Genomic DNA, 27409 nt, shown 5'->3' with positions numbered 1-27409 from the left:
TCACTCACATTCTTACTGGAATACTTTAGTCTGTGGACAAGGCCCCAAGATCACAGCACACAGCTACAAAAAATGCCAAAATTTTGGTAGATGAGTTGAATCAAACAAAGAATTGGCCATCTCCTCAATACACCTTATATCTTGCTGACCGATCCAGCATTGACCTCACCTCTGCCAGGGTCTCTGCTCCTGAAGCCAACCTCTCACTCTTTCTCCCTCTTCCTTCTCTCTTTGTCTCTCTCTCTTTCTCTCCTTCCCTCTCTCTATCTCCTTTTAAAATAAACAAAATTAGATAACAGTTTGTAAATTTTATTTACCACATCAGTAGTTATTTTTGTTTTGTTTGTAAAATTTTTTTCATCAAATTTCTATTTTTGTGTTTACTTGGGTGTCATTCATTTGTTGTTTTCCTGGTCTTTTTTTCGCATGCAACCAGCCGTCCTGGAATCACATCCCCTTAAGATTTTAACTCTGTTACCAGTTCAGCAGGGCCTGTCGTCTTCTTCTTCCCCATTTGGAACCTATTTCTTTTCTCCAGGAAACTTCTTGTTTTGCCCCCTCCTCCCCAACTCAGATAAAGAACGACCCCTTTCAGGATAATATTTACAGATTCTACTTCTGTAACACTTTCAGATCGGCAAAGTAATTTCCTCACAAAACCCTTATGAAATAGGTAGTACAAATATTATTATCCTCTTTCATATATAAGAAGACTGAAGTTCAGAGGTCACACAGAAACTAAGTATCTAAGGCAGTATTCTAAGTTTCTAAACCAGTCTTCTGGCTCCAAGACCGTTTCTAGTTCTTCTTCTTCTTCTTCCTTTTCCTCTTCCTCCTCCTTCTTCTCCTCCTCTCATCTCCTCTCCTTTCCTTTCTTCTCCTTTTTCTTTTTTCTTTTTTCTCTCTTCTTTTCTTCCTCCTCCACTTCCTTCTTTTTCCTTCTCCTCCTTCTCCCCCACCTCTTTCTCATCTTCCTTCCTTATATCTAACATTAATCTAGAGCTTTAAGCTGTACAAAGCACTTGACACAATTCATTTATTTGATGTTCATTAAAAGCCTGTGAGGTAGGCTGTGCAGAAGGAGTTGTGATCTCAGCGATTTGAAAATTCCTTCTAACTATGCAGATCAAAACCCTCCATGCCTGCCCATCTCATGTGGCTCTCATCCATATCCTTCCCAACACTTCTCATGAAGGTCTGACCAACATGCCAGGAGAACAAAACAAAATAAAACAACTTAAAAAATTTTCCCCAGTACCGTGGGGTACCAGTAGATGCACTGTGGTTGTCTACCTTTCATCTTGACTGCCTGCCACTTGGCTTTCCACTCTTACCATGTGGTCCCCATCCATCCACTCTTCCTATCATACAATTCTTTGATGACATCTTTAATTCCTATTCTTCTTGGGAGTTCCTCATTGTTTATACATTGCAGCCTGCTAATACCCACCATCACATCTCTCCTTTGCCCTCTGGGTGATGCTCATCTCTAATTTTTTAGAGGCAGTGATATTCTAGGTCTTGCTGTTATATAGTAATACTGGTAAAAACGTTTTGAAAGGAGGGGCAGTTATGGGAAACTTGGAGTCCTTTAACAAGTTCTGCATTTTCCTGAAAGCAATTCACACTGCTTTCCTTCTCAACTCTGGGCCCAGTCTATTGTTTATCTGTACCATCTGGCTCTGATATACTCACTGTGGGACAAGCTCTAGAGGGTATTCACGCAGACACATGTTGAAATCTGGGCAACAAACATTATGTATCCACTTGATCTTTTCTGTGCGGATGGATAGGCCAAACTCCTCTGAGTGATTCTAAATCTCTTCAAGGAGGTTCTACAATCTCCCAGGTTCAAGGAGGTTCTACATTCTCTCAGATTCCTGAGACCTGATGTGCCTGACACAATGTCATCCACAAACAGGAGCATCTGGAAGACCTCACCATCCATAGAATTCTGTTCTCGACCCAGATTGTTACATTGGATCTCTCCCATCACAGTATTAAATTTATCTTCCTCTTTTATGCCTTGTCTAATGTTTATCATCAGAGGGTTATTAAAACAGGGTTATTTCAGATGTTACATTTTCCAAGGAATCCTGGGATATCTTCATATATGGATGAGAGACAGCTTATTGAGAACATGCCTGTGAGGTGGCATTTTGTTCTGCTGAACTCAATGCTTTTTTTGTAACAAGAACAAGTAATAGGTAGCATTTATACAGCTCTTTAAGGTTTGCAAAACAATTTACATATTATCTGATTTGATGAATATGGAATCATATAATTAATAAACAACAAGCCTAGTGGGGTCTTATATTCTCTGCATCTTTCAATAGGTTGTGAGGCAGTAAAGGTGTGATCCATTATGAACTGCTTATTTCAAAAGCCTGTTTGATCCCCCCCCCCCCCCCCCCGCCCCCAGCCTCATCCCTGAGGACATCCTCAGTCTGTGTGGAAATACTCTTTGTAAAGCTTTTTCACAGATAGGAAAACAGGCATGTAGGGTCAGAAGTTACTCATATTTTCTTGATCACTTGAGTATTAACAGAGTTTGAGATATTTTTTCCCCTTCGCCTTTGATAGATTCCCCTCTGTCAGATACAGAGACCAGGCAAGGATAAAGAGAAGGAATAGTAAAGAATGACTCCAAGAAGCCGGTCTGGACACCTGAAAGGATGGTGGTAGCCTCAGTTCAAACCAGATTACTACGTGCTGGCGTGTGGGAGATTAGTTTTTCCAAGGTTCACAGGTTCAAATTTAACTTTGAAAGAGAGGAATGGTATAGGAGGACAGTTTGGGGGGAATGTGAGTTTTTACTTAAAGGTGTTTTTTTTAAGGTTGGGAGAGACCTGGCCATGTTAGTAGAAGGCAGGAAGGGAACCCCTAGAGAACGAGATTAGAGAATAAAGAGAGGGTGGATTATGTTAGAAAGAGGAAGCTCTGGGAGGCAAGAGAAGGGATGGGGACCAATTCTTCATTAGACACCATAACAAAGGGGAAGAGAATAGAAAATGATGTAGAATTTTGAGGTATAGAAGAGGAGAAAAGAGGAGACTCAAGATGGTTAGATTCCATTATTAAGTAGGAGGCAAGATTCTTTGCTGAGAGGGAAGAAGGTATAGGTGGCTTGACCAAAGAAGAGAAGGTTTAGAATAGCCATTTTGAGGAGAAAAATGGTGAATCAGTCAGGGAAGAAAGGGCAAGCTGATACTTGATAATGCAAATCTCACTGGCCCCAGTCAGCAGGACTGTGTGACTTCCTCCAGTGATACTTAGCAGCGCTTGAATGGAAGTAGAGAAAGCAGATGGTGGAGGCCACCCAGGGCTGTGGTTTGATAAGGTGTGAATGATGATAGGACAAGGGGACAAGGGATTCCGTTTGTAGAGGGTGATGTTTAGTTATTCTGGTTAACCACAGGGTCAAGATTTTCCTTTCATCTAAGCTTTCACTCCTGGAGACTGAGGGTCAGGAAATGGGAGCTAAGAGGGAGAGGAGGAGCTGAGGGAGAGAGGGAGAGGGAGGGGGAGGGAGGGAGAGAGAGAGAGAGAGAGAGAGAGAGAGAGAGAGAGAGAGAGAGAGAGAGAGAGAGAGAGAGAGAGAGAGAGAGAGAGAGAGAGAGATGGAGAGAGAGAGAGAGAGATGGAGAGAGAGGAGGGTGGACCTAAGGTGGACCTTAACACACTAGGTCCCTCTCTCTCTATCCCAGGTCCTTTTAAAATTACAATAAACCCACCCATGAAATCATTGTTCCAATCCCTGCCCCTGCCCCTAATAATTACACATTCATGTAACACTATAGATATACAAAGCACTTTCTCACAAAAAAACTCAATAAGATAGGCGAGGATTAAGATTTGTTTTACAGATGAGGAAACAACCTACTGTCACACAGCTGGCAATGACAGGAGGTGGCATTCAAATGTAGACCTCAGGTCTCTAAGTCCAGAGTTCTTTGTGTTATGGATTCTTTGTTTCCATTAGAGGAAGGTAGCCCTAGGGGCCCCTCCTTTGTTTGCTGGAGGAGACTCCCAACCTAGATTGACTCTCAGGTTAAAGCTCAGAGCATAAAAGGAAGAGAACCCTCTGCTTCCAACCCAGGCTCACCCACCCACCATCTATCCTGGATGAGCTCAGCCCAAGGGCTCAAAGTTCTCCTGAGCAGGCTGCCCAGGAAACCAAGGAGAAACAAGGGGTAGGGCTTACGTAGGCTGTATAGTCCACTGTCCATCACTAGGTCCTGCCTGAAGATGAGCTGTGCTTGCTTGAGACTGATGGCTAACCCCTTCTGTTTCTGGTTCCCCGTGACTGAGGTCTTCGAGCTACTTGACCTGGATGAACTGCCTTGACAAGAACAGCGAAGATGGTTGGTATCCCAGTGTCTCCAGAGCAGGGAAAGAAGAGGTCAAATGGATAAAGAGGCACAAAGGTACCCCCCAACCATTCTATCTTCTTACTTCAAAGCATCATAGACTTCTAGAGCCATTCATGTGTGTTGCGGGGAGGAAGATAATAAAACAGAATGTTATCATCTAGAATGTTAGAGATATAAAGGACCTTAGAACACAGAATGTCAGAGTTAGTGGGGGGCCTTAGAAGGCAGAGTGTCTGAGATGGAAAGGACCTTAGAACACAGAATATCAGAGCTAAAAGTGATGTTAGAAGGGGGGCATGGCAGAGTTTGAGAATATAGAATGTCAGAGCTGGGAAGGGAGGGCCATTAGAAGTTAAAAGACCAGATACGAAAATGACCATAGAACAGTGCTTGTTAGAACATAGCAGGTCAGAGTTGAAAGGAACTTTAGAACAGAACTGTTAGAACGTAGAACACAGCATGTCAGTATTAGTGTTAGAAGACTTAGAACACAGAATGCTGGTGTTAAAGTTAGAAGACTTGGAACACAGAACATTAGAGTTAGAGTTAGAAGACTCAGAACACAGAATGTTAGTGTTAGAAGACTCAGAACATAGAATGTTAGTGCTAGAGTTAGAAGACTTAGAACAGAGAACATTAACAGTGGAAAGGGTCTTTAGAGATCACTTAGCCCAACTCCTTCATTTTACATCAGAGGAAAATGAAACCCGGAGAGGACAAGGGCCTTAGCCAAAGTCACCCGCTACGTGGCAATGGCAGAGCTGGGACTGATAATAACAGATCACATTTCCAGAGTTTTCTAGTTTACAGAGCACTTTCCTTAAACTGCAACAACTGTCTTGAAAGATAGTGCAAGTGTTTATTGTTATTATTCATATTTTCAAAGGTATTCCTCCTCACAGTTTTATGGTGAAGGTAAGTGAGTGTCATTATGACAATGGAGAAATGGAGGTTCAAAAAGAGTGATAGAATTAGAAAGTGGGACTTGAGCCTAGGTCTTGTGATTTAAAATCTAGCGTCCTTCGAATGACACTATTGATTGGACTGGGATGAGTCCGAAGTCTCCATGGCCTTCCTCCCATATTGTGTTCCTTCTCTGGGTCACCAACCCCATCCCTATGGCCCACCCCTGGGTATGGGCAGCCCCTTGCCCATCCCCTTACCTGCGTTGATGTATTCCACCATGGTGGGCAGGTAGCCCTGGCTCCTGAGGTCCACAGATACAAAGGCTGTGTACTTGCTGATGACATTGCAAGCTCTGCTGGTGTGCACAGCATTTGCCTGGTATCGATGGCCGGAGCCTAGCAAGGGGTAGGGGTGGGGGATTGAGGGCAGAAGAAGTTCTGGTCACAGTGTTCCCTATTGGAAGACTTTGCTGTTCCACCATCCACCCTCCCTATCTTCATTCACTCCCTTCTCTCTGGGCCCCCTCAGAACTCTAGTATTCATAGACTTATAAGTGATTGGTTGCTTTGAATATGTTTCTATTATATGTTTGTCTTTCTCTGAGCCTTCCTTTGGGCTACTAGCAAGTTTCTGAACCTGGATTTGAACTCAGGTCTTTCTGACTCCAGGCCTGGCGCTCTATCCACTTCACCACCTACCTGCTCTATATCTTCCTTAATCAACTCACTATCCCACTCTCCATAGCTTCTTTCCAAAACTCTTCATCTCTTCTCAAATCTTTCATGGCTTCCCCCCTCCCACTCTCTTAGCTGAAAAGCTTGCCTCATATTTTACAGAAAAAAAATCGAGGCCATTCTACACAAACTCCTTCTCTCCTCTTCCTCATTTCCTATATCTCAGAGGTGTCTTCTCCTTCACTCCTGTCTCACGTGATGTAGTAGCCTTACTCTTTAGTAGGCTAACGCCACTACTCATTCAGGTGATCTCATTCTATCCCATCTCCTCCAACAGATTGCCCCCTCGGTCATGCCCACTACTGTACTTATTTTCAGTCTCTCCCTTTATACTGACTCATTTTCCACTGCCCACAAACATGTCCATGTCTCCCATATCCTGAAAAAACTCTCACTTGATCCTTCCATCCCCACTATCATCCTATGTCTCTTCTCTCTGTAGCTAAACTGAAAGAAGTCATCTACAATGAGTATCTCCACTTTCTCTTCTCTTACTCTCTGAACCCCTTACAAACTTGTTTCTGACCTTGTCTTTTCGTCAAAACTGCTCTTTCCAAAGTTATCAATGATCTCTTAGTTGACAAATTCAGTGGCCTTCTCTGAAACCACTGATCAGTTCCTGCTCCTTTATATTATCTTCTCTCTAGCTTTTCAGGACACCTCTCTGTCCTGGTTTTCCTCTTACTTATCTGACAGTTCCTTCTCCGTTTCCTTTGCTGGATCCTCCTCCAGATTACTCCCTCTAGGAGTAGGTGTCCCTCAGAGTTCTGTTTTACTTGGTGATGTCATCAGCTTCCATGGATTTAATGACCTTCTCTTTGCTGATGATTCTCAACTCTACCTAGCTTGCTCTTTGCTAATCTCCAATCTCATATCTCCAACTGCCATTCAGACATTTGGAGCTGGATGTCCAGCAGACATCTTAAACTCAGTATTTCCAAAACAGGACTCCTTAGCTCTCCTCTTAAACCCTACTTTCCCTATTAGTCTAGAGGACAATACCATCCTCCCAATCCTTCAGGCTCACAAGCTATGAGTCATCCTGGATTCCTCACCATCTCTCATCCTCCCTATCCAAGGCTGTTGCCAAGACCTGTTGATTTCACCTTTGTAACATGTTCCAAATATGCCCCTTCTCTGACACTGCTACCACTCTAGTGAAGACTCTCATCATCTTTTCCTGGGCTATTGCAATAAGGAAGGCTCTGCCTTCCTCTCCCCATTTAGACCCATCCTTCATTCAGACACTAAAGTGATTTTCCTAAAGTTCTCATCTTATCGTTCAGTAAACTCCACAGGCTCCCTGTTGCCTTCAGTTTCAAATAGAAAATGCTGTGGTTGGCATTCAAAGCCCTTTATAATTTAGTCCCCTCCTACCTTTCCAGTTTTGTTACACCTTACTTCCTGATAGGTGCTCTTCAATCCAGTGACATTTACCCCCTGCCTGTTCTGAGAGAAAGAAACTCCATCTCTCTTCTCTGGGCATTTTCTCTGATTGTTCCCCTTGCCTGGGATACTCCCCTTCTCCATTCTGACTACTGACCTTCTTGGCTTCCTTTAAGTCCCAACTAAAATTCCCACCTTCTACAGGAAGCCTTCCTCAGCCCTTCTTAATTCCAGTGTCTTCCCTCTATTAATTATTTCCTATTTATACTTTATGTAGCTTGCTTTGTAGAAATTTGTTTGCATGTTGTCTCCCCCATCAGTTTGTAAGCTCCTTGAGAGCAGGGATTGTTTTTTGCTTCTTTTCTACCCCTAGATAAGTTCCTGGCATGTAGTAGGCATCCATGGAAGTCAAGTGAATGAATGTCACATTAAGTAAGTGCCAAGGGTGAGATTTGAACTCAGATAATTTAGTGTTCTTTCCACTGTACCAGCAACATAGGGAGACAACACCAGAAGACAGAAAGGGTAGGGTAGTAGGGGCAATAATGTAGGAGGAGAAGCATTGGAAGAAGAAGAGCCAGTGGGGACAGAAGAGTGGGAGGGTATGGAATGAAGGATAAGAAAGAGAAGTCCTGGAAAATACAGAATGATGGTAGAGAATGAGAAGTTATGGGAAGAGGTAAGAGGTGCCCAAGGAAGAAGGGATGAGTAAGGGAAGATGAAGATGTCATCTTAAAGGATGGAGAATTTCATGGAGGAAGGGGGTGGGGTAAGAAGGCAACATAGGTGAGGAAGGGGAGAGAATGTGCAGGGTGGTGGTGCTCACCGGGTTCAATCTCACACTCCATATCCGCCAACTGCTCAAAGTCTCTGATGATGGCCTTGGCAGCCAAGTGGTGGAAGGTCCTTCTCCAAAGGTCACCATTACACTCACTGTTGATGCTGTCAGTGATCTGCAGCTCCTGGTCCAGGGCTCCCAGGTCAAAGACTACCTCCCACTGCACAGGCTTGTTATTCCTTATGCCTTTGACCACAGCCTTGCAGATAGGTTGGGAGGCCAGGGGGCAGCCTAGAGGTTCCTTCTGTATGGCCTGAGATGATGCATCCCCCTTGGAGGGCGACTCCTGCTCTGGTTCCAGATCTGACTCGAAAGGGCAGGAGGGGTCCTGAGCTGGTTCTATGGATGGAAAGAGACAGAATCCAGGTGAATGGTATTACTATTCAACCCACTAAAGGGCTTTCCTGGAACCCAAACAGATATTCACAGAGGAATATTCAGATTTTTTTTTTTCAGTCGTGTCTGACTTCTCATGAACCCATTTGGGGTTTTCTTGACAAAGAGACTAGAGTGGCTTGCCATTGCCTTCTCCAGCTCATTTTCCAGATGAGGAAACTGGGTTAAGTGACTTGCCCAGGGTCACAAAGCTAGGGTCTGAGGCCAGATGAATCTTCTTAACTCCAGCCCGGCACTTTATCCATTGCATCACCTAATCAATCACTCATAGTATGTCTGAAACTGTGAGTTGGGGTGTGAGGGAAGAGTGGGCTTTTGTGTTTGCTTCCATCTGCACTCACAGATTGGTGCCCCTTGGTTGACCACACCCACTGGACCTATATTCCTACCCACTCTCTGTAGCTGGGAGCCGCCCAGTCCTGGGTATCTCCGACCCTCCTGAGGTCTGTAGTTTATTAAGCTCTCACACATAGCTTTCCCTACCAGTTTCCTTCCCACCATCTTACCATTCTCACCCTGGTCCCAGTGGCTGTGGCTGTTGGAAGAGGATTTCAGGGACAGGACTGTGTCCCACTGGTCCTGATCTTTCTTTGGGCCCCGGGACTGGCCTTCAGGCCCGCGGGGGAAGGAGAGGTAGCCCGGGCGTGGCATGGACTTCCGAGGACTTCCCATGATCCTGATTGGCTGGAGTTCTGGGCTCTCACAATTCGAGTGCTGTGATAGGGATAAGAGAGTGAGAAAGTGAGTCCCCATGGAGGGAGTTGATGCGGGGGGACTCTCTATCTCGATTCATCACCTCCTTCCCCAGTTCCATTCCCATGCCCCAGAGTGCCCTACTCCTCCTCAACCCTCAGGCATCCCTTACTTACCCTGAAGAAAACCACAAACTAGGGAAAATCCATAAAGCAATCTACTTGGCTACGGAGTACCTCACTGTGTCTGCAGCAAATTTGTCTTCCTTAGTCTATTGGGTTGAGACTAATATTAAAATAAATTGTAATACGTCCTCTGAATAATCACGGATTATTGACTTGATTTCACACGTGTTGGGCTAAGAGACCGGAATGTTGTCAGCCAGAGCATCCCAGAGTCCAAAGGTTGGAAGAGATCTCAACATCTATCTGGTCCATCCCCTACCAGAAAGGAAGCCCTCACCTCACTCTTACATTCCTGACAAAGGGTCCCTCAGTTTCTGCTTCAAGACCTCCAAGGAGGTCCGATTCTCAAGGCAGCCCATCTCACTGTCCAGGAGCTCTAATTGTTAAGTTTTTCCTGATGTCCAGCATAAATTTCCCACTGTGTGACTTTCACCCACTGTGTGAAGCAATTAATTTTATCCCTCTCCCCGTATTTTATCCCTTCCAATCCTTGCAGCTGCCTGTCATTTTCCCTCAAGTTTTCTCTTCTCCAGACTAATGTCCCCATTCTCTTGAACTATATTCCTCATATAGTATGCAATCTAGACCCTTCCCCACCCTGATTGCTCTCTCTTTTAATAGTACTATTCAGACCTGAACAGTCTTAGCAGCAGAGAGTACACAGAGACTCATCTTCTCATTCCTAGGAGCTCTGCATCTCTTAATGCAGTCCAAGATCGTATTCGCATTTGGGGTTACCACATCACAGGGCTGAATCCTACTGATCTTGTGGTCTGCTAAAACCTCCAGATCTTTTAAAAGAAGAATTGCTAACAACATTTCCTCCATCTTATACTTGGAAAATTGATTTTTTTCGACCCAGAGGGTAAGATTATGAAATATTTAATTCCTCTGAAATGTCAAGTTATTTAATTTCACCCAGTGTTCTAGCCTGTCTATATCTTTTGGCTCTTCACTTAATCCAATTCTTGAGAATGTTAGCTCTACCTCCTAGCTTTGTGTCAGACTTCATCAAAAAGCAAGTCAAATATGTTTTCATGCTGAAGTTGACTATGGAGACACCATTCAAAATTCAGTCCAGCACTCTGTCAGTGGGGGCCTAATGATGGCGGGGGGTAAGGGAAGGATGAAGCGGGAGTTTGGGGAGGGGAGTGAGAAAGGAAGGATGGGGAAAGGAGAGCTGGAGAGTGGAGGAGGAGAGTTCCCCAGACACACAGAGATATCTCCCCAGGAGGTCCTCAGTGCTTTGTTGTCTGTAATAGCTTTGTACTGAAGGCTGGGAGATGACATGAAACCTCTTGGGCTTTCCTCCCACATTGCTCTCCTTTCACAAGCTTGTTGTTTTGGTCACACTGGGATGCTGTTTCTCCCCCCTGGGTCTTTGCTCATCATGTCCTCTGAAATGGATTCCCTCAATGGCCCTTTCTCTCTCTCTCTCTCTCCCTCTCTCCCCTCTCTCTTTTCTCCTCTCTCCTCTCTCCTTCTTCCTCTCTCTCTTTTTCTCTATCTCTCTTTCTCTCCTCTTTTTTCTCTTTTTCTCCTCTCTCCCTCCCCCCTCTCTTTCCCTCGCTCCTTCCTTCCCTCCTCTCTGCATCTTACCACCTTCCTTTCTCCCAGTCCCAGATCAGTTAGCCTTTCTTGATTTCCTGACCCCTTCTTCCCTGTCACTGGAAGTCATCTTTTTCTGTCACTGAATAGCTTGTGGCACTTTGGTTCTCTTAGAGGTGGATGGGACCTCAGAAGTCACAGGATCATCATAGATGACAGATTTGGAGCAACAAAGGACCTGATAAGTTATCTTGGCCAATCTCCCCATTTTACAGATGAGGACACTGAGGACAAGGTTGAGTGACTTGTCTGTTTATAGTCATAGAGTAAAGATTATCAGATATGGGACTTGAACCCAGCTCCTCTGGTTCTAATCTCATCATGCTGCCTTCTTAATGAATAATTTTTTTTTTTGGAAATTGTTTCCCCAGTACCTGGCACTCAACCTGCCATGGGCCTGGCTCTGGTGTGATATGGTCTAGCCGGTCCTGCCTTTGAGTTTTCCGAAGGAGGTGCTTCCCTGCTATGATGACGGAGTCACTGGTGGTAGGGGTCCTGAAGCATGATTTGAGTTCAGGAATCTGGTTGGTGCTGTATGCTCGACGACGCACAGAGCGATCCATCCCTGGAGAGGAGACAGGATGATGCTAGAGACCCAGGAAATACGGAAGGTGAAATCGGAGGGATGAGTCTGTCCTAGAGCCATGCTACAGTATATAAAGTTGGAGTCTGCAAGCACATTAGAACCAGAGGATTTGGAGCTGAAGAGACATCAAAGATCATCTAGGTCCATGCCCTTATTCTCCCCACCCCCACTTTACACATGAGAAAACGGAGCCTCAGAGAAGGTAGTGACTGCCACGGTGGTGAGAGTACTGGCTGGGGAGTCAGGAGACCTGGATAATCCTGGCGCAAAGACTTTCTTCTGATTTTACCCTTAGGTTAGTAGGAACTTCAGTTTCCCCCTTCTATAAAATACTGACTACATATATTCCAGGGTGCAATGAAGAAAGTACTTTATAAATCTCAAAGCACTGTAGAAATGTGGACCATGATTATTGAGAGATATTAAGCCTTGAGGTCCACCAACTTTCATTTCTCATCTCATGGAACTGCCTCCCTAGGTTGTTTTTGCCTACAGCAACTGAGAGATATCATAGTAGGGCTACTGAGGGAATACACTGACTCCCAACACCTGGCTTTTAGTCTTGATTGTCTGCAAACTAACTTGCTGTGTGACCTTGGGTAAATTATTTCACTAGCTTTCTGGGCCTCAGTTTTCTCATTTGTCATATGGGAATAATAACTCTAGCCCTGACTGCCTCATGGTATTGTTGTGAGGACTCAAAGAGAATGGCTGTGAAAACCCTTCAACCAAGCTGAATGTGCCAATTAAATGAAAGGCAATACATTACAGTAATACCCCAAAGTTGATGTAGTCATCTCTGGTTACAAAATGGATGAGGTGAGTGCCTTTAGTGCTTGGGACATCACCAACAGAACAGATCAATCAACAGGACAGTGGTTACTATAGGAATATCTAGGTCTGGGATGGAGTGGGCAAGGTTGTGGATGGGGGAGACTTCAGGCAGTAAGCTAGCATTGATTAAGGACCTACTATGTGCCAGACACTGTGTAAGTTGTCAGACTTCAGAACATAGAGTATCAGAGACAGAAGGTCCCTTAGAATACATAATATTAGAGCTGGAGGGTACCTCATGCCTTAGAATATGAGAGCTGGAAGAGATCTTAGAACATACAATGTTATAGATGGAAGGGATCTTAGAATGCCAAACATGGAAGAGAACTTAGAACATGAAATGTTAATGCTGGAAGAGATTTTAAAACATATACTATTATAGATGGAAGGGATCTTAGTATGCCAGACATGGAAGGGAACTTAGAACATGAAATGTTGTAGATGGAAAGGACCATAGACCTTAGAATGTGTGACCTGGAAGGGAACTTTGAATATGAAATGTTAAATGCTGGAAGGATTCCTTAAAACATAGAATGATAGAACTGGAAAGTCTTTTAGAACATCAAATATTAAAACAAAGAAAGCTAAGAAATAGCAAGGACTTTAGGATATAGAATATCATATTTGAATTGGAAGACATAGAATATTAGCACTCAGAAGCATCTAAGAGATGATCTAGTCCAGACTTGTCAATGTATTGGAACAAAGGGACCCAAAGAAGAAAAACATCTCACCCAAGTCCATAGAACAAATTAGTAGCTCAGCTGGAAGGGGTTTTTCTATTGACTGCCTCCTAGTGTCTTCTCAAAGACACTTCCAGGTTCTAAGACCTCTTACCCTCCTCCCCAGACTAAAGACACACTTGGGTAAGCCAATCCCATCCCTAATTAAATCAACCCTCTTGTTCAGGGTCAAGCTGCCTAGGAGGAGGATGTGGACTGACCTCGGACCAGATTAGCATCTCTGATGAATGCTGGTATGTTCTGACTCTTCTGGGATGCGCTGAATACCAGGGCCTCTTGGGTGCAGTCCTCACTCTCTGGAGCAGATTCCTTGTCCTGGGATTGGTAGAATACAGAGGTCTGGGAGCGTGGCGCACCGTGATGATGAATCTGGCCATAGGGAACAACAGGAGAAAACACAAGTCCAGGAATTAGGAGAGCATCAAGAAAGAAGTGCAAGCCATCAGAAGCACTCCTCAGGCTAGTGTTTTAGCTAAAACCCTGCCTAAAGGCAAGAGACAGAGACTAGATTAGCTTCCTCTTCCCCTTTAGCCCTAGTGCATCATGTCCTGGGGGCTCCCTCTTGCCCAAGGAGCTAGGACTTCTGCAGAGCATATCTAGCGCCAGTCTCCATTGTCAACTTTGTTACTGCACCGTCAATATCACCTCCTAACTCATTTAACACCCTAGTTAAATGGAGCAATAATCTGCACCCTCCCCCCCCCCCCCCACTCTGCCCCAGGACTCCTTGTACTGTCTCTTCTCCATGCCTTTGCTTCTGCCATGTCTTATGCCTTCGTTCTTCTCTCCTATTGAATCTACCCTTTACAACCCAACTTAAATTCCTTCTGCTCCATGAAGCTTTACTTCATCACAGCAGTTGGTTACAACTTTTCCTTTTAGATCTCACACAGAAGTGTGTTTGCAGTTCCTTAATGCTGTGATGAGCATGGAATATTGTATCTAACTGTACATACAAAATGGAATGGAATGGATAGTCTCCTTGGGCAAGACTTTAGCCTTGACTTTCAAATTGGACTCCTAGAATTTTGGAGTTGAAAGGAACATCACAGGTTATCTAGTCAAACCCATACTTGTCTGTATTCCTTCTTGTCTGACTTGTTCATGCAAAACCTTTCTAATTCCATGTAATCAACATGATCTTTGTCATTCCCCAACTGATAAGTGGTCAAAGGATATGAACAGGAAGTTTTCAGATGAAGATATTAAAACTATTTATAGTCATACGAAATAATGCTGTACATCACTATTAATTAGAGAAATGTAAATTAAAACAATGTTGAGCTACCACCACACACCTCTCAGATTGACTAATATGACAGAAAAGGAAAATGATAGATGTTGGAGAAGATGTGGGAAAACTGGAACACTAATGCGTTGTTGGTGGAATTGTGAACTGATCCAACTATTCTGAAGAATAATTTGGAACTATGCCCCAAAGGACAACCAAACTGTGCATGTGCTTTGATTCATCAATACCACTATTGGGTCTGTATCTCAAAAGATCGTAAAAAAGAGAAAAGCACCTATATGTACAAAAATACTTATAGCAGCTCTTTTTGTGGTGGTAAAGAATTGGAAATTGAGGGAATGCCCATCAATTGGGGAATGGCTGAACAAGTTGTGGTGTATGGAAATAATGAAATACTATTGTGCTATAAGAAATGATGAGCAGGTAGATTTCAGAAAAACCTAGAAAGACTTATGTGAACTGATGCTGAGTGAAGTGAGCAGAACCAGAACATTGTACACAGTAACAGTAACATCGTATGATGATCAGTGATGAATGACTTAGCTCTTCTCAGCAGTACAATGATCCAAGACAATTTCAAAAGACTCATGATGGAAAATGTTATCCACATTCAGAGAAGGAACTGATGTATATATGCATGCACGCATCCATGTATGTGTGAACTATTTTCACTTTGAGGAGTGTTTTTCCCTTTTGCTCTGTTTTTTCTTTCACAATATGACTGATAGGGAAATATGTTCGAAGTGATTGTACATATATTACCTAGATCAGATCACTTGTCATCTTGTGTAGAGAGGTGGGGAGGGAGAGAGTAAAATTTGGAACTCAAAATCTTATAAAAGTGAATTTGAAAACTATCTTTACATGTTATTGGACAAAAATAAAATACTATTAAAATCATCTTTTTTATGATCACTGCTCTACCTTGTTTAATTACAGAATTTCCCCCTAGCCATAGTTTGAGAAATACCTTTCTGACTCCCTTCTGATTTCCATCTTATGATGTGATTTTTAATATTTAGTCACATGTCCATTTGAATTTATTGTGGAATATGGTATAAGACGTAGGACTTAACCAAATTTCTGCCAAACTGCATTCCAGTTGTCCCAGCAATTCTTGTCAAATGGAATACTTTCCTCAAGCAATACATGCTCTCAGGTCTATTACACAATGAGTTGAATTCAATTTTTTCTTCTGAGTTACATCATTTAATGTACTTAGAACTAGAAGGGACTCCAGAAGCCCTCCAGTCTAACTTCATCATTTTACATGAGGAAACTTCGACCCATAGAGTTGAAGAGACTCCTGTAGTGAGATCATATAGACAGAGGTGGGATGAGAGCCCAGGTCTTCTGACTGTTTTAAAATCCAGAGCTCTTTTCTCGCTCTGCCATGGCTCCTCCTTATCAAGTCTGAACCTCTGACTGACTTTCCTATTTTTGCCATTGTATATTTGAACAGGCATTCCCTCAATCACATCCAGCAAGTCATTGTATTGTAATGTCAAGAACACAGGATTTGTAGTTAGAGGACTTGAGTCTGAATCCCGAAGCTCTGCTACCTGTGTGAATGCAAGCCAGCCACAACTTCTTGGGATCCAAGTTTTCTAATCTATAAAACTGAGGCAATGGTTGGGCAGGCTGAATTTCTGAAATACCTTCCAGTGTTAAATTTCAGATCCCCAACAAGTGGTTTTTCCGCTTCTGTTTTAGAGAGTTCCAATGATGAGGAACTCATGATTTCCCCAAGGTAGCTCTTTCCACTTTGGCACAGTAAATTGTTAGAAAGTATTTCTTTACATCAAACCTAAATTTGATTCTAAACTTCCACCCACTGTCCATAATTCTTCTTTCTGGGGGCAGGGAAAGAAATCTAGTAATAACGGATACGTGTACAAACTCTTCAAGGTGTTGTTTTTCCTTTATTTCCAAAGAGCACTAATGACAACACTGGATGATGTCTTGACTTGCAAGGGAATTGGATTTAAGTGAGAAAAAGCTGCACAGTTGTCAGACTCACTCTCTCTTTCAGAGTCATAGAAGTCCAGCAGTAGGACAGAAGTCAAGACAACTGGCCATGGCCTGGGATGCTGTGGATGATCTTGGCATCTTCGATATCTGATCAAGCTCTGAGTGCTGCACAGTACCTGAGTCAGCCGCCTTCACAGAATGATTCTCATCATTTCGCTGGGGGAAGTCTTCACATACTTCAAGTAGATGCCACACTAACTTACCAAAAGTCTGAGGCCTGTTTGCAAAGAGGTATTACTCTTACCGTTGCACATGCTACAGCTTCTTGGAGCCACAGGTCTGAGTTGAGTGCTAGGTAGACACCAAAGGTGGGTGAGCAGCCTTGAAAGAGCTCAGCACACCCTCATAACAGAAGTGCTAGTCCTCCTTGAACACCCCATACACTATACATACATAGTATGCATACATAATGCTCATAGATATAAAAGTTTACATAATCATATTCCCTCCTCCCCAGCTACCACCTCAGTTCTGATCCTCATTCCCTCTTGCCTAGATTCCCTTTCTATTCTAGTCTATGTATACATCACTTCTGATAAAAGAATTTTCCGTAAGTGCAAAACTGACCATATGCCTTCTCTATTTAACACACCTCAGGGACTTCCTATTATTTCTAGGATAAAAATATAACATCTTTTAAAACCCTAGAAAATCTTGATCCCTAAACATTTTCATCCTCATTGGATTTTATTTCCTTGTCTGTTCTTAGTCGCTCAGCCAAACTGGCCTTCTCTTTGTTCCTGATTCATGACCTTCCATCTCCACTGGCCATGCCTCATGCCTGCAATGCCCTCCTTCTGCCTAGTGTCCCACCTCATGCAGTCTCCCTCTTCCTTAAGATGCAGCTCTGGCAACACCATCTCCATGAAGACTTTCCTGATCTCAAATCTGTAGCCCTCACTCCCAAAGAACCTTAAACTGAACTACTTTGTGTATATATGGAAATGTATGTTTCTATGTGTATGAATATAGGTATATATGTAAACCTTATTGTTATACATATATTTGTCATAATTCCCATAACTCGTTGTTGGTACATATTGTTTCATCCTTTAGAGTTGTATCCTCAGAGCATTCTACTGTGCCTGGCACATAGCAGGTACGTAATATATATTGGATGATTGACTTGATTTTAATCATTTGATGCTCACAAAGGACCCTGGGAGATAGATACTATTTTTGTCCCCATTTTACAGATGAGAAAACTGAAGCAAACAGAGGTTAAGTAACTTGTCTAGAGTCATACAGCTAATAAGTATATGAGGTGGATTTGAACTCAGGTCTTCTTGAGTGTAGGCCTTTGCACTATCTGCTGCACCACTTAATTTTCCCATAGCCACAAAGTGAGCAAGGGGCAGAGCATGAATTTGAATCTGGGTCCTTCTGATCCCTAGACCAGTGATTTTCATTACTCCTTGATGACCCTAGTTCTTCCTCTTCCCCATGACAGACTTTCTTGCAGTGCCTTACTTCAAGACTATGTAATGCTTGTTTTTCTGTCATGTCTAAGTGACCTCTATCCACGATCAAAATGTAAGTCAGGCTGCCTTCTAGAAGAGAAGGAATGTTCCTTAAAATAAACAAATGAACAAAATATGACAAAATAAGAACAATCTGGAAGGACTTCAATGCAAAAACAAAGAAGAAAAAGATGCTGGAGAGGAAAAAGGAAATCCTGATGTATGCCAGGAGTTTAGAGAAGAGGAGAACACGATGCAGAAGACAGACTCAAGAAGGATGCTGGAACACTTGAGATTAACAAAAAGAAACAAGGTTTGTCCAAGAAATGTCATGGACCTACAAGTACAATCCTCTGCCCCACAAAGGGCAGGGGAAGAAAGGACAATAAGAGATTACTCCTCCCATGAGGGGTCCAGAGGTAGAGAGAGGTCTGCTGTCTTCTTGGGGCAGGCATCTAAGGTATGACAGAGAACCTCACAAGACTAGTCACACAAAATAAATAGTAACAATTTATAGTGATTTATGTGGGGAAATGATGATAGAAGAAATATAGAAAGAATTTCTGAAGATTATAAAGTCTTGGGCACATAACTGGACATTTTAGGGTATAAGTTGTAGTTCCTTCACTGCCAACTATTTTAGGCATGGGCTTTAAGAGAGAAAAGCAGATTTGGGAAATGAATAATTGGTTACAAAAAATGGTGACTGGGAATGGGATTTGGATTTCTAAAACACAGCATGAACTATAGAAATGACAGGCTCTTGACCAAGGATGGAATATATCTAAAAAAGGTTGGTAAAAATATATTTGTCTGGAGTATTGCAATTATGATCAAAAAACATTTTAATGGAACGTGAGGGAGAAGAAGAAAACTCCTAGCACCAAAACAGACTCTACAGAGTAGGAAGAAAGAAGAATTGTAGTAGATGTATCCACAAATTCACAAAGGATAAAATTTAAGGAATAAACCAACAATATAGTCTCAGATGACTTCACAAAATTGCATGAAGTGAGAGTGACAAGCAAAAGAAATGAGAGATGCTAATGCACTGAGGAAAAATAGACTTCATTGGTATTACTAAGACATCTTGGTGGAATGTGACCTCTGAGTGAATTATGAATGGAAGGACATACTTTATTCAGAAGGAAAAGGGTATGAAAAGGGAAGAGACATTGAATATTAAGAAGAAATTTTCCTGTGAGGAAACACAGGAACCAGGGGTGCAGAACATGGTGGAACACAATCAGGTAATTATCAACTGGAAAAACAAAAACATTATTAGTGTATATAACAATACATTGAGATGAGAAAAAAAAATAGATAAGAAGTTTGAGAAAGAGCTATGAAGCTGGGCAAAGTAGCATGATACAGTGGTGATGGGGAACATCAATAACCTGGACCCCCTAGCTGCTGTCTGACTTAAGTAGAACAGTTATTATTTTCCTGACAATGATAATTTCATCATTCAAAAGGTGGGAGAATCAAGGATGGGAATTTCTAATTCAAGATTGATTTGTACCAAAAAGGATAAATTGATTGCTGGGATCAATGCATTGAGAACCTTGAAACAAAGTTTACTATTTGAGAAAGAGGGGAAGAAAGCTGGACACAGGCTACCATGCACTCTGGATTTTAGTAGAAGAGAGTTCAAAGGAAGTGATCATCTCACTCTTGTCTGATTTTGTCATACCACATGTGGTGTCCTGTGTTCAGTTTTGGGTGGCAGAGTTAAGAAAAGACATACTTGAAAAGTATCCAGAGGAGGTCAGTTAAGGGGATTCAAAGCCTTAATTGAGATCATGTCATATGATAACTATGTGAAGGAACTGGGGATGTCTAGCCTGGAACAGGGAACACTTAGAGGGGACATGTATCTACCAAGTATTTGTAGGACTGTCATAAGCAAGAGGAATTCATTTTGTTCTATTTGGCCTCAGAGCTGGAAGCAAATGGTAGAATTTGCAAAATAGCATATTTAGATTTGGCATAAGAAAAAATTTCTAACAATTCTAGCCATTCAAAAGTGGAATGGATGGTCTTAGGAGGTAATGGGTTTCTTATCTCTAAAGGTTTTTAAACAAAGACTAGATACCCACTGGGTAGGATGTAGAGGGAGTTCTTGTTCATGGCTGAATTTTACTAAAGGGCCTCTGAGGTCCTAACTCTAAAATTCTGTGATTAAATATTTGAAGACAAATATTGATTTGGGGAAATGCAGAGAATCAGGAATGGTGGGGGATTTCCAAGCCTTAGGGTGTAGAATGTCAGGGCTAGAAGAATCTGAGTGATAATCTAGTCCAGCTCTATCTTTGAAAATATCAAGAAACCCAGACCCAGAGTGAATACAGGAATTACCCAAGATTGCAGCAAAAAGCAAAGATTCAAACCCCATCCACCCAATTCCTAGTCTGTGTTTCTCTTTATGTCTTTCAATGGCATCCATAGCTTTCCTAAGGATTTGAATTGGTCTCACTTCTCAACTCTCAATTCTGTGTTGAAAGTAAACAGTTTTACTGAGGTCTAAGAGAGAAAGAGAAGTACAGCCAGGTCAAAGAGCAGTTGTCAAGTCACAACTCCTCACAAATACTTACAACTCTGGAGCTGAGTTGGTAAGTAGAGTTCCACACGATGGCATAGCTCACCAATCGATCTCCAGGAAAGAGGGAGCTGGAGCTGATAGGTGAGATTAGAACTTCAGCGCTTTCTGGAAAATTCCACTCCACAGTAACATCACTGAGGACCGGGGCCATGGCCTTCTTCAGAGACTTGATCATCTGCAGGAGGTAGGGAGCAGAAGCCGTATTCAAATGTGTGCATGGGCATAGAAACTGGCAGGGGAAAAAGAAGGTATCATTTTGGGAACAATACAAGAAAATATGGGGTTGTGATGATGGAAGTGGCAGCAAGAATCTTTATATGTAAATGTACATTTCTCTTTACTTCTTAGAGCCAGAACAGAGTCTGTTAGAATAGGAAAGGACCTCAGAACATTGACTATCAGAGCAGCAATGGAACTTAAGGCATAGAATGTCAGTACTGAGGGAGACCATAGAATGTCAGAATGTAAGAAGTGGAAGGAACCCTAGAACTTAGAGTGTCAGAGCAGAAGTAGACCTTAGAACATAGAATGTCAGAGATGGGGGAGACTTTAGAACATTAAAGCTAAAATGGGCCTTAGAATATAGAATATTAGAACCTGGAGGGATATAAGTGATCATCTAACACAAAGCCCTCATTTTAATGAGGAAGATACTGAGGCCAAAAGAAGTGAAAGGATTTGTTTAAAATCAATGAGCTAGTGGCAGTTTTAGAACTAGAACTGAGATATTCTGGTTATTGGTTTCTTGACATCACACAGACTTTAGCTCTGAGGATGTCACCAATATCTGGAAAGATTTTACCATGGGAATTTATCCAGGATTGTGCCTGTTTGTCAACTCATGCGTCATGATCCCTTTTACTTCTCCATTTTGGGGCATGCTCAGTTGGAATTCCAGACAAGTACATGGAAGCCTGGGGTAGGCCTGCTCCAGTCATAGCTGTTAGAGAGGTCCTTACCCACGCTTCAGACCAAGTATGGGGATTCTCTAATTGCTTCTTGTTGGTCAAGATGACTAAGAGGTTTCTAATGCATTGTGATGAGCTACTGAGGAGAACTACCTGGAGATAATAAGGGGAAATCTTAGCCCTCAGCCCTCTTTTCCTTGGAGGGAAGGGGCAGACTGTTGGATTGGGGATGGGACAGCAGTGAGCTGGATTCTCCCATCTGGCTACCGTGTGTCTGTGAATACATGGTGCTTCCATTCCTTTTGTTTCTCTTGTGTTTATTCTTTCCTCATCTTAGATAAATGAGTGAGGAGATAGAGATAGAATTGACTAAATTTTGACCTGCTATCAAAAGGTCCAACCAGAGTCAGTAGTGGAGACCCTCAGAGTGAATGGCAACAGTATTTGTGTTCTATAAAGTGCCAGCCCTATTGACCAACAAAGCACCTCATCCACCATGAATCCCTGCCTGCGGTGAACTGGGTGGGTACTCTTTAGTGAAGGAAAAGGACTCCTAGGTCTAGGTGTTGCTAAGTACCCTTTGACTCCACATGTGGTCTACATTTGTACCTTCTGTTTGAGTGCATTCTCTCTAGGGATTGAGACTGTGCACAGGAGAATGAACACCTTCAGTTTGGGGTAGTATTTCATTGTATTATACGTTCTCAATAAGCTGTCTTTTGTGCAGGGTAGTAGATGTCAATTGACTGAATGATACTGGTGGAGCACACATGGTAGGAGCTCATGAATGACAACATTTAAGAAGCATAACAACCTGGGGTTCTCTTTAGAGGCTGGAGGGGAGCAGTAGTCACCTATCCTTTGCAGATCCAACCTGCCTGTGTGAGCTAAGAGAGTGAGTGTAGAGGGGATACACCTTGTGAGGGCTCATCATCAATTAGTCTAGCTCCTCTGCATTTGCAAATACCAGCTAAAGAGATTTTTCCACCAAGGACTTTAATTATTGAATATATAGCCTTATTTCACAGATCCATTGAGAGGGGACTTAGAACATAGACAGAACATTCTCAACAACTTCATAGCAAAATGAGAAGAGTAATCCTTGTTCTACTGGCCTCTTGGAGTTTTGAGGAGGGAGCTCCTCCTAGAGCTAGTTCGACTGGAGGCTAAATGCGATAGTATTTGGAAGAGTGAAAATTTGGGTTGTTATTGTCATTCAGATGACTGAGCCAGTCTCAAGTGCACAGTGACCCTCAGTATCTTCATTTGAAAAATGGGAATGGGAGACAGTAAATGCTGCCCCCGGCCCTTCCCTTCAGAGAAGAGAGGCACCTGCCCTACTCTCGGAGGTTCTCTGAAGAGGTTGATACCCCCTTCATCCAAGAAGGTGGGCTTCCTGGTGGCAATAGGCAATTGATCTGACAAAATGGTCTGAGAGAAGAGAAGGAGAGAGTGGAAGGGATACAGTGGAGAGGATAAGGGAAATGGGGGAGCTAAGGGAGATCAGGGTCATGGTGGCCCTCCAACTTACCTTGGGCTGGAGTCTTTCCCCTTGTACCACAAACTCTGCACTGCCTTTAGATACAGCTGCCAGCCCCTCCACCAGTCTTGGACAGGCTTTTGGACCAATCCCAAAGCTATAGCATCTGATAGAGACAGGAGGGGGAGGAGTGAGGCTGTAATTACTACTTCCTCCCCTTTCTCCCAACCACTTAGGGAGAATCCAGCAAAAACCTCCCTGGAAAGAACCTTAGGTGGGCACTGGGTGCAAGAATTTTTATTTTAGCACTATACCCCATGTAAGATTAAAATAAATTTCTCAGCACAGGAGACACATCTAATTTTCCCAACCAAAATATCCCTATGTGCCCATCATTCCTTGGTGTATTATCCTGAAGGGCAGAGGCTGTCTTCCATTTTGTATTTGTATCCTCAGTTTTCAGTACAGTGGTTGGTATGTAGTAAACACTTAGCCAGTACTTTTAAGTTAATAGAATCATTCCTTCATTTGTCCAGCATCTTCTGTGTACAAATGCAAGAGCCAAACAGTCCATACTCCCAAGGAGCATGCACTCCACCATTGAATAGACATGGAGCTTATTGAACGAGCAGAATGCCATGAAATGCATGGATGCTCTCTGTGTGTTTTCAGGACTTCTCTGCCTGGGCCTCCCAGAACTGTCTTCCTAAGCAAGCTTGGATCCTACTCTCCTGTCCCCTCCTCCCAACTGGCCTGGTGGTAAAAGCGTGGCTTCGGACCAACTCCAGCACTTTTCCTGTGTTGTTGACTGAACCATCAGTGAGAAAAAAGAGTAGGCGCGGGTGGCCCACATGGAGGGGCTGCCGGGTGATCCATTTGAGGGGGGACAGGATGTTGGTGCCACCCATGTCAGCCCGAAGATTCTGGATGCTGTCACATGCAGTAGTCAAGTTCTCCTGAAAGACAGGAAGAAGAGAGAGAGTCTCTATAGAGGGAGACAGAAAAACAGAGAGAGGAAGGGAGGGAAGGAAAGAGAGAGAGAGACACAGAGAGACATAGAGAGAGATAGAGAAACAGAGAGATAGATAGAGACAGAGAATCAGAGGGAGAGAGAAAGACAGAGAGATAGAGAGAGACAGAGACTGAGAGACACAGAGACAGAGAAAGGGAAAGGCAGAAAGACCTTAGGAGTCACCCAAAAGTTGATCATTTCCTAAGACTCATGGGGACTGACATACTGACTCTCCCTGGCTTCCAAGACATTTTCTGGTTTTGCAGACCAAAATCTGCCCTTCCCACTAGCAGATTCATCGAATCATTGGATCATAGATTAGCAGCATGAAAGGACCTCCGAGATCATCTAACCTACCTAACAATTTACAGATAAAGAACCTGAAGCCCAGAATAATTAATGTGTGTGTGTGTGTGTTCATCCTTCGTTGCTGAAGAAAACCACACCATCGGAAAAATAATTACATGACTTGCACTTGACTTTTGTTTTGAGTGAGGGAGGGCTGTGCAGGTCACCAGCCTCACTTCTCCTCCAGAGCCATCTGAATCCAGAGACTAGACATTCATCAGAATGACTGGAGATGACCCAAGATGAGGCAGTTGGGATTAAGTGACTTGCCCAAGGTCACACAGCTAGTGAATGTCAAGTGTCTGAGGTGAGATTTGAACTCAGGTCCTCCTGACTCCTGCACTGGTGCTCTATCTGCCCCTCCCCCCAGAGAAATTAAGTGCTTTGCCCAAGGTCACTCAGATAATTTGTGGGAGAGATGGAATTTGAAACCAAGTTCTCTGACTCTAACTCCTATGTCCTTTTCACCATACCATGCCATCTGTCCTATGTTAGAATATTAAGATGGAAAAAAAGAATATTAAGGTGGGACATTAGAACAAAGAATGTCAGAAAACAGATTGTCCCACATGAAAGGCACCTTAGGAGAGGTTTAACCCAACAATCCATGAGAAGTGAATGGCCTTGGTAGAGACAGAATCAGGACTCAAACCCATGTTCCCTGCTTCTTAGGCCAGTGTTCATTCCATGTTGGAAATGGTCACATCTCAGCTGTGAGGCAAGGACAAAGACAAAGTAGATTCTTGCGAGCAATAAAGCACCTTCATTTGCCAACCATCTCTTTTAAGAGAAGTCTAGAAAATTCCACCTCTTCCAATCAGGAACTCCACTGCTTCAAGCTCACAAGTTATCCTGTATCCCCAGTGGCCAGGTTGACAAGCTAACTCAGAAAACTTGGGGGATGGGAAACATCAGTTAGGTTTCTTCTTTCTTCCAAAGCTCCTTCTCTTATGATCTGGAAGAGTTTAGGAGCCAGGATCTGGTCAAGACTGAGGTCAAGAGGATCAGATCCCTGAGCTAGAAAGAGGTAGATGGAGAAGGTTTTCCCAGCAGCTACCATCAATATCTCTTTGACTTATCTGGGACCTCCAAGACCCCAGGAGACATGTTTCTGGGTGTGGAGGCCAACATTCCCTCCTCTCCAAAGATCCCCCATCTGCCTTCTTTCCCACATTACTCTTAATGCTTGTAGTTCTTACAAGTTGCATGACACTGAGCAAGTCATTTTAACTCTCTCAGTTGCATTTTCTTCATCTGTAAAACGATGCAGTTGGACTCAGTGATCTCTAAGGTCCTTGCCAGCTCTAAAATTCTGTTCCAAGACCATTTCCAGTTCAAACATTCTATGTTCCTTCCAAATCAGCATCCTATGGTCCTTTGGGCCCATAACCTTTCCATGCTGTGCCTTGATGCAGATATATTAATTGCCTTTCCCTAGTTATCACCACTTACAGGGCCCCACATGGCTCACATTTTTATAATTGCTTTATAGTTGACAAACCATTTTATATGTTCTCTTTTATTTATATATTTATTCATATATAATATAATATAATTATTAATAACACACATATATTTATATATTACCTTACCTCATCATATCCTCACAATATAGCTCCTATGAGTTTGGCAGACAAGCATTAATGTCTTTGTCATACAAATGAGGAAGCTCAGGTACAGAGAAGTTCAGTGACTTTTCTAAGGTCACTCAGTGAGTTAGTAGCAGAGCTGGAACTGAAACTGAGGTCCAGGCCCCATGTTCTATCCATGACAACATAGTTGCCTCACTAGGTCTAAAACTTTCGGTGGATCTACAAGTATGTCAGCATGGGCATAGTCTCATTTAAAATGGATAGCCAGTAGGGCCATGAATTTGAGCACTATGAAACTTTGAACAGCTTCCTCAAAAACTTAGCTCCTGCCCTTGGTTTGGTTTCTAGGTGAATTGCCACTTTTAAGACTATTGATCACAGATTTGGAGATGGAATCAGCTTTTGAGACAATAATGTCTGACCACCTTATTTTTCAGATGAAGAAATTAAATTTCAGAAAGGTAATGTACTTGCCCAGGGTCACACAGCTGGTATCTAAGGCAGTATTTGGACTCAGTTCTCTCTGACTCTGTCTATTCATTGTGTTGTCTAGCTCAGCTCAAGTCCAGTCAAGAAGCATTTATTAAATGCCTACTATGTGTCGGGTACCGTGTTAAACACTGGAGATACAAAAGAAGCATGAAAAAATTGTCCTTGTTCTGAAGGAACTTACAAAATCCTTCACATTCAGGTCTTCCCCTCTCCTCCTTACTTCAGTCTGGAGGGCATCAGTCATATTGCCTCTTACCTCACTGTAGACCTGACTGGAAGGGAATAAAGTCTTAAAGGTGGAACCAAATCCAATGATGTTGAACAGACATGTTGGCATGAGACTCTTGAGAATGAGGATCAAGGCTTCCTGGATAAGGAAAAAAGGGGCTATTAGAACTCTGGGAGTCACTGTCTGGCTGGCATAGTTTGGACACAGAATAGTCATCCTCCTGTCCTTTCACTTCTAGCAGTTTGTTTCCCTCTCTCAACACAATAGAAAAAACAGTAACAATGCCAACTGTCCAATCATGAAATGGAGTACTCTTGCCTTGGCATGATAGTCAATGCCCAGTCACTCAATCTAATTCAATTAGAGAATAGGATTGCAGACTTTGGAGAAAAACTAGACAAAAAGACATCTTCAGTCCCTTCCAAATCTAATGTTTTATGGCTCGAAAGTGCTAGTGTCCCAAGATTCCATGGTTCTAGGAGTCTATGATTTTAATGTTAGAATATTCAATAATTCTAATGTTCAGGAGACTGATTCTCAGCCTATGGTTTTGAGATTAAAAGGTTCAAAGAGTCAGAGATGTTTATGACTCTTATCTAGACCTTCAAATACTTGAACATACCTATTGTGTCCTTCTTACACTTTCTTTAGACAAAGTGCTCCCAGTTGCTTCAATGGGTGCTCATCTGGTATGATCCCAAGGATGTCTGCCATCTTGGTC

The 27409-nt window shown here is 42.8% G+C and overlaps 1 protein-coding gene across 8 annotated transcripts in view; it reads right to left on the bottom strand.

Annotated features, from left to right (window-relative positions):
- Positions 1 to 27409, bottom strand: part of VWA5B1 (von Willebrand factor A domain containing 5B1) — a 124946-nt gene that overhangs the window by 19567 nt on the left and 77970 nt on the right. For 6 of the 8 annotated variants that reach the window (XM_072609144.1, XM_072609147.1, XM_072609143.1 and 3 more), the window contains 10 exons: positions 26716 to 26826; positions 23769 to 23971; positions 23067 to 23181; positions 20620 to 20802; positions 13483 to 13651; positions 11494 to 11684; positions 9140 to 9347; positions 8226 to 8576; positions 5537 to 5674; positions 4205 to 4342 (listed from right to left, as the gene is read on the bottom strand). In XM_072609144.1, the coding sequence (XP_072465245.1) occupies positions 4205 to 4342; positions 5537 to 5674; positions 8226 to 8576; positions 9140 to 9347; positions 11494 to 11684; positions 13483 to 13651; positions 20620 to 20802; positions 23067 to 23181; positions 23769 to 23971; positions 26716 to 26826 (1807 nt within the window). The remainder of the gene's footprint in view (positions 1 to 4204; positions 4343 to 5536; positions 5675 to 8225; positions 8577 to 9139; positions 9348 to 11493; positions 11685 to 13482; positions 13652 to 20619; positions 20803 to 23066; positions 23182 to 23768; positions 23972 to 26715; positions 26827 to 27409) is intronic. The other 2 variants (XM_072609141.1, XM_072609142.1) reach the window with 2 other exon arrangements.

This window comes from Notamacropus eugenii, chromosome 5, assembly GCF_028372415.1.
Source record: "Notamacropus eugenii isolate mMacEug1 chromosome 5, mMacEug1.pri_v2, whole genome shotgun sequence".
Taxonomy (NCBI): domain Eukaryota; kingdom Metazoa; phylum Chordata; class Mammalia; order Diprotodontia; family Macropodidae; genus Notamacropus; species Notamacropus eugenii.
Note: the sequence above shows the minus strand (reverse complement) of the source record. Positions and strands in the feature narration are given on the sequence as shown.